General features: G+C 39.9%; 1 protein-coding gene across 1 annotated transcript in view; it reads left to right on the forward strand.

Moving 5' to 3' along the window:
• The window catches only part of GRK3 (G protein-coupled receptor kinase 3), a 129,145-nt gene extending 119,317 nt beyond the window's left edge, over positions 1 to 9,828 (forward strand). The window contains exons 18-21 of the mRNA XM_065417765.1: positions 6,049 to 6,211; positions 7,899 to 8,035; positions 8,998 to 9,111; positions 9,667 to 9,828. Of these exons, the coding sequence (XP_065273837.1) occupies positions 6,049 to 6,211; positions 7,899 to 8,035; positions 8,998 to 9,111; positions 9,667 to 9,828 (576 nt within the window). The remainder of the gene's footprint in view (positions 1 to 6,048; positions 6,212 to 7,898; positions 8,036 to 8,997; positions 9,112 to 9,666) is intronic.
• The last annotated feature ends 2,721 nt before the right edge of the window (positions 9,829 to 12,549 follow it).

Consider the following 12,549-nt stretch of genomic DNA (forward strand, 5'->3'; position numbering starts at 1 on the left):
GGTTGCTAGCTGTGAATGTTCTGGCTGTTGGGGTTGCCATTATCTTTCGGGATCCTCCATTGGTATGGGTTGGTTTCAGCCAGTAACAACCATTCATACCACCCAGACAGTTACATGACACACACAGCTCAGGTCTCCTGCTGTGCCCAAGGAGCATTTTAACCCTTCTGCACCTACTGGGTAGCAGTCCATAGTCAAGTAAGTTACTTCCGTTTATACCAGTCCTAAAAATATTACAGAAAAATCCTACTTTCGTCACAGATATTATCAGGTGTAGGCAGTTTATTTTTACAAAGCAAGTGTTTGAGGTGGTTAGATTACTTTTGATTTAGAAATCATTCAGACAAAACCCTCTGTTTTGCCATGATATTTTAGTCGTGCTACTGCCAAAACAACTTAAGTGAAAAGAAGTTTGCACACACTCAGTCGTCAGGATGGATAAAACCAACATTTTGCAATGGGTAAAATATTTGTTTGACTTGTAGTGACTGAGTATGTACACTACTTTTTAATAAATATTGCCACCTGTTATATACTTAGGATGAAATTCTTCTCTCTGATAATCACTGTGGCAGTTCTTCAGTGGGTTATTCACATATAGATCTACCAGCAATATCAGTGTGAAATCAGTGCATCAAATGGGGGTAGACTACAATAGAGGCCCCACAGGACAGATTAGTGGGAAAAGTTCTTTTTGTAAGTACTACTACTTAGCATTTATATTACACATTACAACTTCACAGCATGTTGTGAACATTAATTAATCCTTTTGACACTCCTGTGAGGTAAGTAATTGTCATCCTTTTTTCTGCATGGGAAAATAAGGTAGATAGGATACATGACTTGTCCAGGAACTAAGGGTATGTCTACACTGGCAAGTTTCTGCGCAACAAGTTATACCACTTCTATTAAAGCGCTGGAATTAAGCCCCCGTTGCGTGTCCACATTGTGTTCCTTGTGACAGTGGAGCGCAGCCACATTAGCAGCTCTTGCAATGGCAACGAGAGCAATGCATTGTGGTCACTATCAGGGCCGGCTCCAGGCACCAGGCAACCAAGCTGGTGCTTGGGGCGGCACCTGGAGGGGGGCGGCGCGGCGCTCGGGCCGCCGGGGAGAGCGGGGCCACAGCCGGGCTCGCCGCCCTCCCCCCTGCGCCCTCCCCCCGGCTGCCGGGGCTCGCCGCCCTGCGCTCTCGCCGCCGGGGGGAGAGCCGAGCCCCAGCCGGGGCTCGCGCCCTGCCCCCGGCGCTCTGGCTCCTCCTAGGGCTCCGGCCGCCCTTCCCTCCGGCGCCCTCCCCCCGGCCACCGGCGGGAGAGCGGAGCCCCCGCCGGGGCTCGCCACCCTCGCCCCGGGGCTCCGGCCGCCCTCCCCCCAGCGGGAGAGCGGAGCCCCCGCCGGGGCGGCGGCGGCTTTTTTGCCTGGGGCGGCAAAAAAGCCAGAGCCGGCCCTGGTCACTATCCCACTGTGCAACTGGCCACAGGGTGCTTTGCGAAGGGTTTGCAATGCCTCATGGGGCAGGCACAGCGTCACATGATGCAGGTTTCCCAAACTCATTGCTCCATGGGCATCCTACTACATTGCCAGCTGCTTTTCAACTGAAGTGGGGGGGGGGGGTGCAGAGTGTGTGACAGGGAGTGTGTGTGTGTGTATGGAGGAGAAACAGTGTGTTTGGGGGGACAAAGAGTGTGTCAGCATGCTGTCTTGTAAGTTCAGACAGCAGCAGGAAGCAACCAGTCCTGAGGCAGGGGGGAGGGGAAACCCCGACATCAGCCCCCATCTCCCTCCCCAGCTCTCTGCACAGCAGTCTGTCTCTCGCACACACACCCGCCTCTGTGTTCAGCAGCACAAGCATTCACATTAATGGTTTGCTTTGTCCCCTGGAGCAGATCAGCACAGCACACAACAGCTGTCAGAAGCGGAGCTTTGAAAGGGGAGGGGCGCATGTCTCCAGGGCAGCTGAGTTCAAAACAATGAGCAGGGCGGCCACTTAAGGGATTATTGGACACTTCTGGAGGCCAGTTGATTGCTTTCTGTGCTGTATTGTGTTTACACTGTCAATACAGCTGGTTTTTTGCAAGGCTGCAACTGAGGAGTTTCTGCGCATTAAGTGGCTTGGCCGTGTGTACACCTCGGGAGTTACACCACAGAAAGCTGCTTTACTGCGCATAAACTTGCCTTCGAAGAATTTATTTTCAGAGCAGGGCTTTGAACACAGGAGTTTCTGGCTCTGAATGTTAAGACTTCTAGTCCATTCTCACTCTATAAATAACAAATCTATGAATAAATTTCTCACTACCTATAGATTTATAATGAAAGTTTGTGCATTAACATCTATGATAGCATATATATAGGGGAAATATTCCATGGACAGAGACCTCATATGTAAGAATAAAATAATGATTAGTGAGAGTTCGGATAAGGTAACCTTGTTTCAACAATAGTGTCTTATGTTCAAACTACTCCTGTACCCACTTGAACACTGATAGCAGGGTCATACCATATGTGAAGGGTTCGGTTCCATTGGATTGGATCTAAAGCAGCCACAAAACTGAAGTCTATTAATTTTCATGTTAACATTATTATTATTACACAAAACTATTGAAAAACAACATTAAAGGAAAGAAATCTAGAGCAATAGTTGCTACTCCATCCTTATCTTAGTTTCTTGTGCCCAGCTAACGTGGTATATAATATGCTATTTCATCCTCTGTTCTGAAACCTGCTTAATACCTAGACAAAATGATTAACTTAAATTCTAAGGTATATCCCCATTATTATTTCAACATACTTTCTTTTATAGGTGAAACTTTATTTTTGTTATTATTGCAGGTATAACCAAGATATAATTACAGGTAGTGAGTCAGGAGAGAAAGAAATTACTCCAAACTCCCTAAACAGAAATATATTAACTACCCACAGTGACTAAAAAGGGGAACTTATCTGTCAATGTCACCCACTGCAATTACTAGCAGCTGGCATAAGACAGTTTTTAAATGTTGAGAAAGAAATACAAAGAACAGAAAATGTTCTTTTCACTAGTAAACACCACAGTGCCAGCTAACAGTAGGGTAATAAGTGTCTGATTTCTTGAAGCACAGGAATGCCTGACTGATAATCCCAAGCACCATTTTCTGGGGAGAAACTAGATTAAATTGTCTTCTTTAGCTATATTATGGAACTTAAATTCTCAGCAAGGTGTATACTTGTAATGCATGTTGTTGACTCATGACTTATTCTTTGTACAGGTTGCCCTTAAGGTACATTTATTTCCTCACTCATGAGTCTATGAGAGTTGCAGTGCACTGTGCAGTTTATGCTCAGGCTAAGATTTTATAATCCCTTTTGAGAGGATTGACTAATCCCCTACATCTGAGTCAAATACAGAGGAAATTAGGGTTTTCATAAAACAGCACCAGCTTTCTCAGTTTGCTGGCAAGAAGGTGACAGTTTTGGAGACTGAACTGCTCTTTCTTCTCCATTACCTATTTATCTTGGGGAAGATCCCAAAGGCCTCAATCAGAATCAGGGTCTCTTTATGCTTCTTGCAAGAAGACATCTTCCCTGACCCAGAGATTACAAACCAAAGAGACACAAAAGAGACACAGGCTAAGGGAAAGGGATGCAGTTTAACAGCAAAGTGTTCAGGGAGGTGATAGGCAGGTGTCAGGTTAGGGTTTCTTCCCGCTTTAAATAAGTATCTGCAGTAACCCGTTTACTAAGCTATTGCTAGTTCCTTCTTTCATATCAGTTGTTATCCAGAGCCCGTTTTCTAAATTAGCTCAGTCTTCTTGATGGCTTTTGTTTCATTCTTTCACACAGAATAATTGCACCTCTGGCCACTAGACTGGAAATAAGGCATACGTTTTTGACAGTGAGGGTGATTTAACCATTGGAACCATTTCATGCATTCCAAGGCCAGAAGGGATCATTGTGCTCTGACCTCCTGTATAAGAGAGGCCATAGAACTTCCCCAAAATAAGTCCTGGAAACTTATCTTTTAATTCCTAGAGCATATCTTTTACCAAGGAGCGTGGTGGATTGTCCATCACTGACCATTGTAAATCAAGATTGGGTGTTATTCTAAAAGATCGACCCTAGGAACTATTGTGGGGCAGGTCTCTGGCCTGTGCTATACAGGAGGTCAGACTAGATGATCACCGTCGTCCCTTCTGGCCTTGGGATCGATGAATCTATGGCCAACCTGCCATACTACAGTACTTCAACTAAATCGTACTGCATGTGACTGAAATGATTTGGTTTTTCCTTTGTTTCATGAACAGATAATTTGTACATGACTAATAATGGTCCAGCCGTTCTGTAGAAATTGTGTGTTTGGTTTCAGGGTGGTTGTGTTTTGGGGTTGGTTTGTTTGTTTGTTTGTTTGTTTGTTTGTTTGGGTTTTTTTTAAAGTAAAGCGAACAATAGTGTATCCCCCTCCTATACCCAAGTTTCCTCTCACCCAAACTTCATCCAATTTTTGATTCTGGGGCTTTCAGTCTCACTCCTTAAGGCTTCTTTATAAGCCCCACTGTCCGCAGTCACCTCATTCAGCCTAAAATTCAGATTGGCACACGAGACATAACAGGGAAGGACCCCTAGGTCTGAAAAGCTCTGATCCCAGAGTTTCTGGCCTCTATAGGGTCTGATCCCATCCCTTTGAAAAAGGTGGGAGGATGAATTAGGCCACTGGGGCCTAAACTGGGGGGTGGGGGCATAAAAAGGGAGTTGGTTTACTTTCCTGTTAGGAAGGCAAAGCTTGAATTTTATCTTGTTTCTCTGAAAGAAAGTCCAATTTTTCAGCAGGGTTAGAAAGCAATAGAGGAAAGAGAAAAGTATAAGAGTTTAGATATTGCGAGAAAAGGTATCACCAGAGACTAACCCTGAAACCCAAAATATAAATAACTTTATAGAGAAAAATGTGATCATTCTTAGCATTGTACCAAAAACTCTGTGCCCAGTGCTGTCAGTCCTAAAGGTTGCTATACCAACCCACAGATGATCTTTTTTTCCAGAATCAAATAATTTCAGTTATGTTCAGTACAGTTCAGTTTAAGTACTGTAGTTAATGTGGGAAGAAAAAAGGGCACTATGACATGAAGGCAGTCTGAAATCAGTAGCATACACAACTATTTTAAAGGTGCATTATTAACAATTGTAAAGTTACCGTGGAAGCATGGGAAAGTATCTGTGTGAAAAATGCCTTTTCATATCAGCACAGTGACTCAAGGATCTGGAACTTGCTGCTTTTGGCAAACTGCAAGGATCTGGTTTTGCTGAGCTTCAGGAAGTAAGGCAAATGTGTCTGTTTGGCCAATCTTTTGCTTAGTGGGCTTGCCAGTGCAGCAAGGGGTGAGGATGAAATAATATTTATCATTTTTGTTTGAATTATTGGAAGGCTCCCAGGTAATGCGCTACATTTACAACTATTTAAATAATAAACTACACATTTTTCATCTTTGCCTTATGATATGTGGATTGAAATACATTGAAAAGTTAGTTAGTTCCCAAAAGAATGCTGTTTCTGAGAGCTGAAGCAGATTTAGTGGAGTCAGTTGTTGCTAGAGAAGTAGGCAGAGGAACTTATTATATAGTTAGAGATTTTTTGAACAGGGCAGCTAAGAAAAGTAGGAATTTCAGAAGTCCATCTTAAGGTGGCAGTCAAAATTTTTATATCCTTTTCCAGGCAATGTACCACTTGTATAACTTACGTCGTATTGCTGATATAAGAGTTTTTGAGCAATGTCTAAAGAATAGCAAAAAATCCGGTGTCTGTATATTTATGACTGAGATAAATGTCCATACTGTAAAATAAGATGCTATCGCTTTAAATACACCAGAACTAGAAAACTGTACAGTGCACTGTATAGCTTTGCTTTCTCGAGTTTGTACTACATGCAAAATTGGGAATCTTAGTCTACTTCACAGTGTCAATTTCATTCTCTTCTTTTTTTAAACTATAATTATTATTGCACTGGAATCATTGAATATGTTGGTAATGGTAATAGAACTTATTAAAATCCTTTGTTTTATGATATTTTTCCCTCCTAGTTGGTTGATAGTGACCAAGAATTGTATAAGAACTTCCCTCTGGTAATATCAGAGCGTTGGCAGCAAGAAGTAGCAGAAACTGTTTATGATGCAGTAAATGCAGACACGGATAAAATTGAGGCCAGGAAGAGGGCTAAAAATAAACAACTTGGCCATGAGGAAGGTAATGCGTCCAGTGCACATCTTTTCACTCTTTAATGCTAGATAAGGTTATTAAATATGTTCCAACAGGTAATCTTTTATTTTATGTTGTTAATTACCTGTAATTCAGAGAGTTCATGCTTTAATGAGTCTTTTAGCTTTCATTTAATTCAGTCTGTATTTCTTAAAATACTTGGAGATATTGTATGATAGGTATATCTCCATATATATATCTCATAGAACTGGAAAGGACATCGAGTCCAGCCCCCTGCCTTCACTAGCAGGACCAAGTACTGATTTTTGCCGCAGATCCCTAAATGGCTCCCTCAAGGATTGAACTCACAACCCTGAGTTTAGCAGGCCAATGCTCAAACCACTGAGCTATCCCTTTTAGAAAAGTTATGAATGAATCCTTTAAAGTCAAGAGGGATTACTGTATGGTGCATTTGGTTATCTGTAAGTTTCAGGTATCTTCAGTAATGTGTATCCGGGATATGATTTTATGGGGAGGATAGCATCTGAATGAAAAAACGAGACCCATTGTATCAGATGTAATTCTTTTGAATAAGATATTGAATTATGTACTTGAGATCGGTGACAGTGTTGGGACCCTCTCTTCTTTGGTATGCAGTAGCCCTCTAGTGTGTTCATCACCTTAGGACAAGTTTGCATTGACCTACATCTTGTAGAACTCCATTGACTTCAGAGAGGCTCCATGAGTTTGTCAGTGCAGAATGAGCTCCTTCACTTGTTCCCTACCCCTCAATATGGTGTCCAGTTGTGGTAGTTTGAAGTGAGTCCGTATTTCTTCACAAATTCCCTCTCTCTGTCTCTCTCTTTTTTTTTGGGGGGGGGGGGGGTCTTTTGTTTTCTGATTGTTCTCTCATAGTATTTCCATATTTCATATAGTATTTTAAAACAATTGATAAATTATGGCACTGAAACATGGGCACACTTCAAAATGCAAACCAAGACGTGGATAAGTTCATGGAGGAAAGGTCCATCAATGGCTATTAACCAAGATGGTCCAGGACACAACCCCATGCTCTGGGTGTCCCTAAGCCTCTGACTGCCAGAACCTGGGAGTGGACGACAGGGGATGGATCCCTCAATAATTGCTCTGTTCTGTTCATTCCCTCTGAAGCATCTAGATAGAACATTGGTCTGGCCCAGCATGATCATGCTTATGTTCTTAAAGCAGAGCTGCTCTCCCTTCTCTGTAGTGTGGTAACTGTTGCCTTCTTTCTGCATTATTATTTTTGGCATATTTTCATAAATTCTCAATTAAGTGAATCGGGGGGGAAAGTAAAACTGAACTGATGGGGATCTCTCTGGACATTTGAGCAGTTGAACAGAACATTCCTCTTGTAAAGGCAGATATGCTGTTACGCAAGATTTTCAGTGTTAATTCTTTCAACAGTAAATCAGGTGTCTTCTTTAATAGGGCCAAATTCTAATTTTGGTTACTTCAGTGCAATTTCATTGCCCTCAGCTGTAATGGGGTGCAGAATCTGGCTCAGTGTCTACGTGTGTGTATATAATAATTAGAAGGCAAAAGGTAACACACTGTAGAGAATATTATGTGTACTGAATCTTCTGCTGAAATTTAATAGGCTGTGAAAACTCTAGTAAACCTTTTCTGAACAGAGCACATTTCCTGAACACTGGGTTGTAGCTGATTGTGTATAATGAAGTTGTTCTATTCACAGATTATGCACTAGGGAAGGACTGCATTATGCATGGGTACATGTTGAAATTGGGGAACCCATTCTTGACTCAGTGGCAACGTCGTTACTTTTACCTCTTTCCAAACCGACTTGAATGGCGAGGAGAAGGAGAATCACGGGTGAGTGTGAAATTAGTATAACAAGCACAGTTATTGTAAAGGTACCAAATGTAGATAGGCATTTTTGCCAAATCTTGAAGTCCATACTCAGGAAAACTCTCATTGAAGTCTGAGTTTTTCTGGAGTCACTATGGCAGGTCAGATTCTTATACCTCTTCTCACATGGAGTAGTACTTTACTTTGTGAGTAGGCACATTGATGTCAAGCAACCTAAAATAGATTTTACAGACTTGTGGTTTTTTTTAAGAATTGGGAGTTTATCAATGTATTGTTTTTTCATTTAGGACCTCTGGAGTATTTATACAAAAAAACATAAAATGGTAAGGCAATAGAAACACTATAGCATTGACCTCAAAGATAGTGCTATAGTATCTATAGTTCAGACCAACTGTGATCGTGTTTTAGGGATGTCATCTGTGTATTTAGCTACACCACTGTAAGAGATTTTGAAAATATTGTTCTTCCATTGCAGTATTTACTGAAAACTTTTATACAAAACTGCTTGTATGTTTTTCCATCTGTACCTTTGTAGTGCTTCAATAATCCTTCTCAGCTCTTTGACATAGACAGTAAGATTGTCTAACAATTGATTAAAGTGTTTCACAGCAATACTGTTTGAAAGAAAATAAAGTAAAATGCAGCTCTTATTGGGGAAAACACTCATTTAGTTCATAATGACATCCCTTTTTTGCAGTGTCTTGTTTTGTGCTGTTCTGAGTTGATTTTTTAATAATTTTTTGCGACTAAGTCCTTTGGTAAATGTCTTTGAATATTTTCTCTTACTTTATGAACTATTTTTAGTTCGTGTATTACTAGAAGCTAAGGGTCAGATCATGCGAACATTTGCTCCTGTAAGTAACTTTATTCACGTGTATATTCCCAATTAATTAGGAGTCAGCTTTAGGTCTGTTGGGTAACAGCTTCAAATTGTAATTCAGCTTTCTTTTTGCAATGTGTGGTAGCAAAATCTACTGACAATGGAACAGATAGTCTCAGTGGAAGAAACTCAGATTAAAGATAAGAAATGCATCTTGCTGAGAATTAAAGGAGGAAAACAATTTGTCCTGCAGTGTGAGGTGAGCAACTGTAATTTTTCAGTGATGACTAAAGCAGATGTTTTGTATGCAATGATAAAACCCAATGGTAAAATTAAATATTTTTCTTAGTTTTCAAGTCTACACTAAACTCATGAAGTATTTGCCATGCTTTACATGCGAAGTGGGAGGAATACGGCTGTACTAGGTCAATGTGGCACACCTGAAAACCTGGATTTCAATGGAACTTACGTCAGAGTTAATTCAGTTTAATAATAATGGATACAATTTTCAAAACTGACTGACTAATTTAGGAGCGTAAGTAGCCTAGTCTGCCCATACAAGCAAACTAATTTCCCAGCAGCTCAAGGTAGTTAGCACATTCGTAAAGAGTAGTAACCGCTTTGGTTGCTACCATGTTGCCTGGGTTTGACTCAGTGCTTAAAGACGAAAGGTTGTGTGTTACCAATACCCAGAGCCATTCATTTTCCAATGGAAAATAAAGTACACTGTTTAAAAATGCTAATAGGGAAAGTGGTATTGCCCAGTATGTGCACTTGATTATGAAGTGCCTAACAACTTCTGTATCCCTTTCAGAGTGACCCAGAGTTTGTTCAGTGGAAAAAAGAGCTGACAGAAACCTTTACTGAGGCACAGAGGCTGCTGCGTCGCGCTCCAAAGTTTCTCAATAAATCTCGCTCAACAGTTGTAGAGCTTTCAAAGCCACCACTCAGCCATAGGAATAGCAATGGGCTGTAGAAGAGATGAGAGAACAAAGGTCACTTAGGGAAAGCTACTCCGTCACCATGTCTGAGGGCCACAGCATCATTAGTTACTTGTACAATCCCTGAACCAGGAAGTACTTAGAAGACGACGCCTTGGATGTTTACAGCATGGGATGATGACAGGACTCTACATCTGGAGGTTGTGAAGACTAAAGCAATGACAAGGTGAATTCTCACTAATAGCAGTAGTGAAAGTTGCCAAATGTAGAGGCTGCTTATCGTTCCCATGCATCGTCACACCCTGGTGGTGTTCGAATGGTCTGTTATCCTAGAACTATTGAAGGAAGGAAGATAATCTTTTATTTGCAATACCCTTGTTTTGGTATGTACCAAACCTGGAAACTGAAATGGTTACTACTCTTTATCATTTACATGTTGATGTCTGTTATTGACATATCCCAGACTTTGGAAGGAACTGCAAATTTCTCATGTGGGATAACAGGTAATCCTATATGTTGCCTTGTTCTTTCCAGCCATCACTATTGACTTTAATAGATCCTTGCTCCATACTGCTGGTGATCAACAGTGTGACTCTTATGCACTTCAAAATACTGATTTCTAACTGTCCTGTGGTTTGAATGTTGTTGATACTTCATGGAAACATTGAACTCAGATTATTCACTTGGTTTGTTGTACTCACTAATAGTAGCTACCACCGTTTTGTTTCTTCTACGTATATACAAAACTATAACTGACACAATAGAGTAATAATTGGTGAAGAGGAATATATGGTAGCTTCATCTAGTGGTCTGTTGTATAAATTGATTATTTTAGCACAGTTTTTAAACAGCAGATTCCTTTTGAAAAGTTTACAGTGAATACAAAACAGTTCTTTTCCATGTCAGCTCAACTGCACTTTTTAAAAATTAAAGAATTCTGTAAATCCAGTGCGTACTAGTGCACATACTGGATTAAAATGTATGGATAACTTGGTATGTATTCTTCTGGATCGCTCTTAAGTGGTTGGACTCATAGACCCTTCTCTCTCTCTCTCTCTCTCTCTCTCTCAAAGTAATGTGTAGCATAGTTATCCCAGACTTTCATCATAGCCAAGCACTTAACATTCACATGCACATCAGATGGCAGGAATTTCAAAAAGAAGTCCAAATTTCCTTTTATAGAGAATTCAGACATTCACACTGAAAACAGTCTGAGAATATTGAGGATGAAAATGACAAAAATAAGACGATTATATGCCAAATGTATGTAAATTCTCCTTATGTCATCATTCAGATGTCACATGTAAGGTGATATTTTAGGGAAGTAAAAATATAGTATATAATCTTTGGACAACTTCGAACATTTCAGGACAATTTCTACCCTGTTATGCATACTATGAGTCTCATTGAATCTAATGGGTTTGCAAGAGGTGCAAGTCAGAGGAGAATTTGAGCCTTCATCTAATTCTGTATTACATTGTTTATTGCGGGTCACATTCTGCTGGGTTACATGGGTGTAACTCTCAGAGAAGTCAACAGACTTGCGCCTGTGGAAATGGGAGCAGAATTGCCCATCCCTTCTGACCAGTTCATTTCTAGCTTGTCTGGCTAACAGTCAACCGCAGAGCTTCAGAATGGGTTCATGGACAGCAAAGTATAAAGTGCCAAAAACTCAAAAATCCTTTTTTTTTTTTTTTTTTTTAATTCATCTATTTATCCTCCACATTCTTGTGAAATTGGATGTATGAGCTACTAAAACTGGGATGGCTTAATAAATCTGACAACAATGCCAACCATTTTTCTTATATCTTGTTATAGTGCGAGAAAGAAATTGAATTTTAAAAAATATTTTATGCTTGGCAAGTGGTAATTTTAAAAGGATATTTACACATTCATTTTCTTGGATTACTTTTTAAAATGAGCATGGAGTTCCATCTTCATCTACTGAAAAGTAATGTTTGAAGTCCAGGTATATTTCTATGAGCAGTAACTGTGGTATTTTCCTAAACTCATGCCACTGTGGAGTGGCAGATTTTTAATGTAATCTACTGTACACTGGATATTTTTGAATTGTTTTCCTAGAATACCACACACGCACCTATTCTGATTTGTGTTTTGAATAAAAAGAAAGCTCAATTTATGATAAAACCACATTAAAAAAACCCTCATATCATCTCTTACTCCATTCGTGTTTTATTAGTTCAAGGTCAATTTGATCAGTTCCATTTGTTCTCTTTTAATTATTTCCAGTAGCTGAAATTTTCTGTCATCATATCCTTTGGGAACATTTGTGGATCTATGGGTATGATTCTGATATTTTCATCATATTCAATTCTATAATGCTATTTTCTGTAGATAAAAGGAAGATATATCTGAAGCTAAAAATGTGTGCCTCTAAAACATTCATTTCTTTGAATCAAAGCTATGTAATAACTTGTGGAAGATATGTTTATTTTAAAAATTAAATTACAAAATAGAGTTGGTTTGACACTTGAATATACTGTAGCTTTGTACATTATCACCTCATTTTTGTAAGCTGTTTGAAGTTATCTGGATTTTGATTTTTAAAATGGCAGCTAAAATCATCTGTCATTTAATATTCACTGCATTCCCTTTGATAATTGCTTATAGGAGTCAAATATTAATATAAATATATCATTATTTATTTTCCTCCAGTTTTATTTTTGCCCAGAATATTAACATGAATTGTTGAAGCTTTGTAGAAGTTGAGTGTTTTGCACCATTCCACTGTCTCA

This window comes from Emys orbicularis, chromosome 16, assembly GCF_028017835.1.
Source record: "Emys orbicularis isolate rEmyOrb1 chromosome 16, rEmyOrb1.hap1, whole genome shotgun sequence".
NCBI lineage: Eukaryota > Metazoa > Chordata > Testudines > Emydidae > Emys > Emys orbicularis.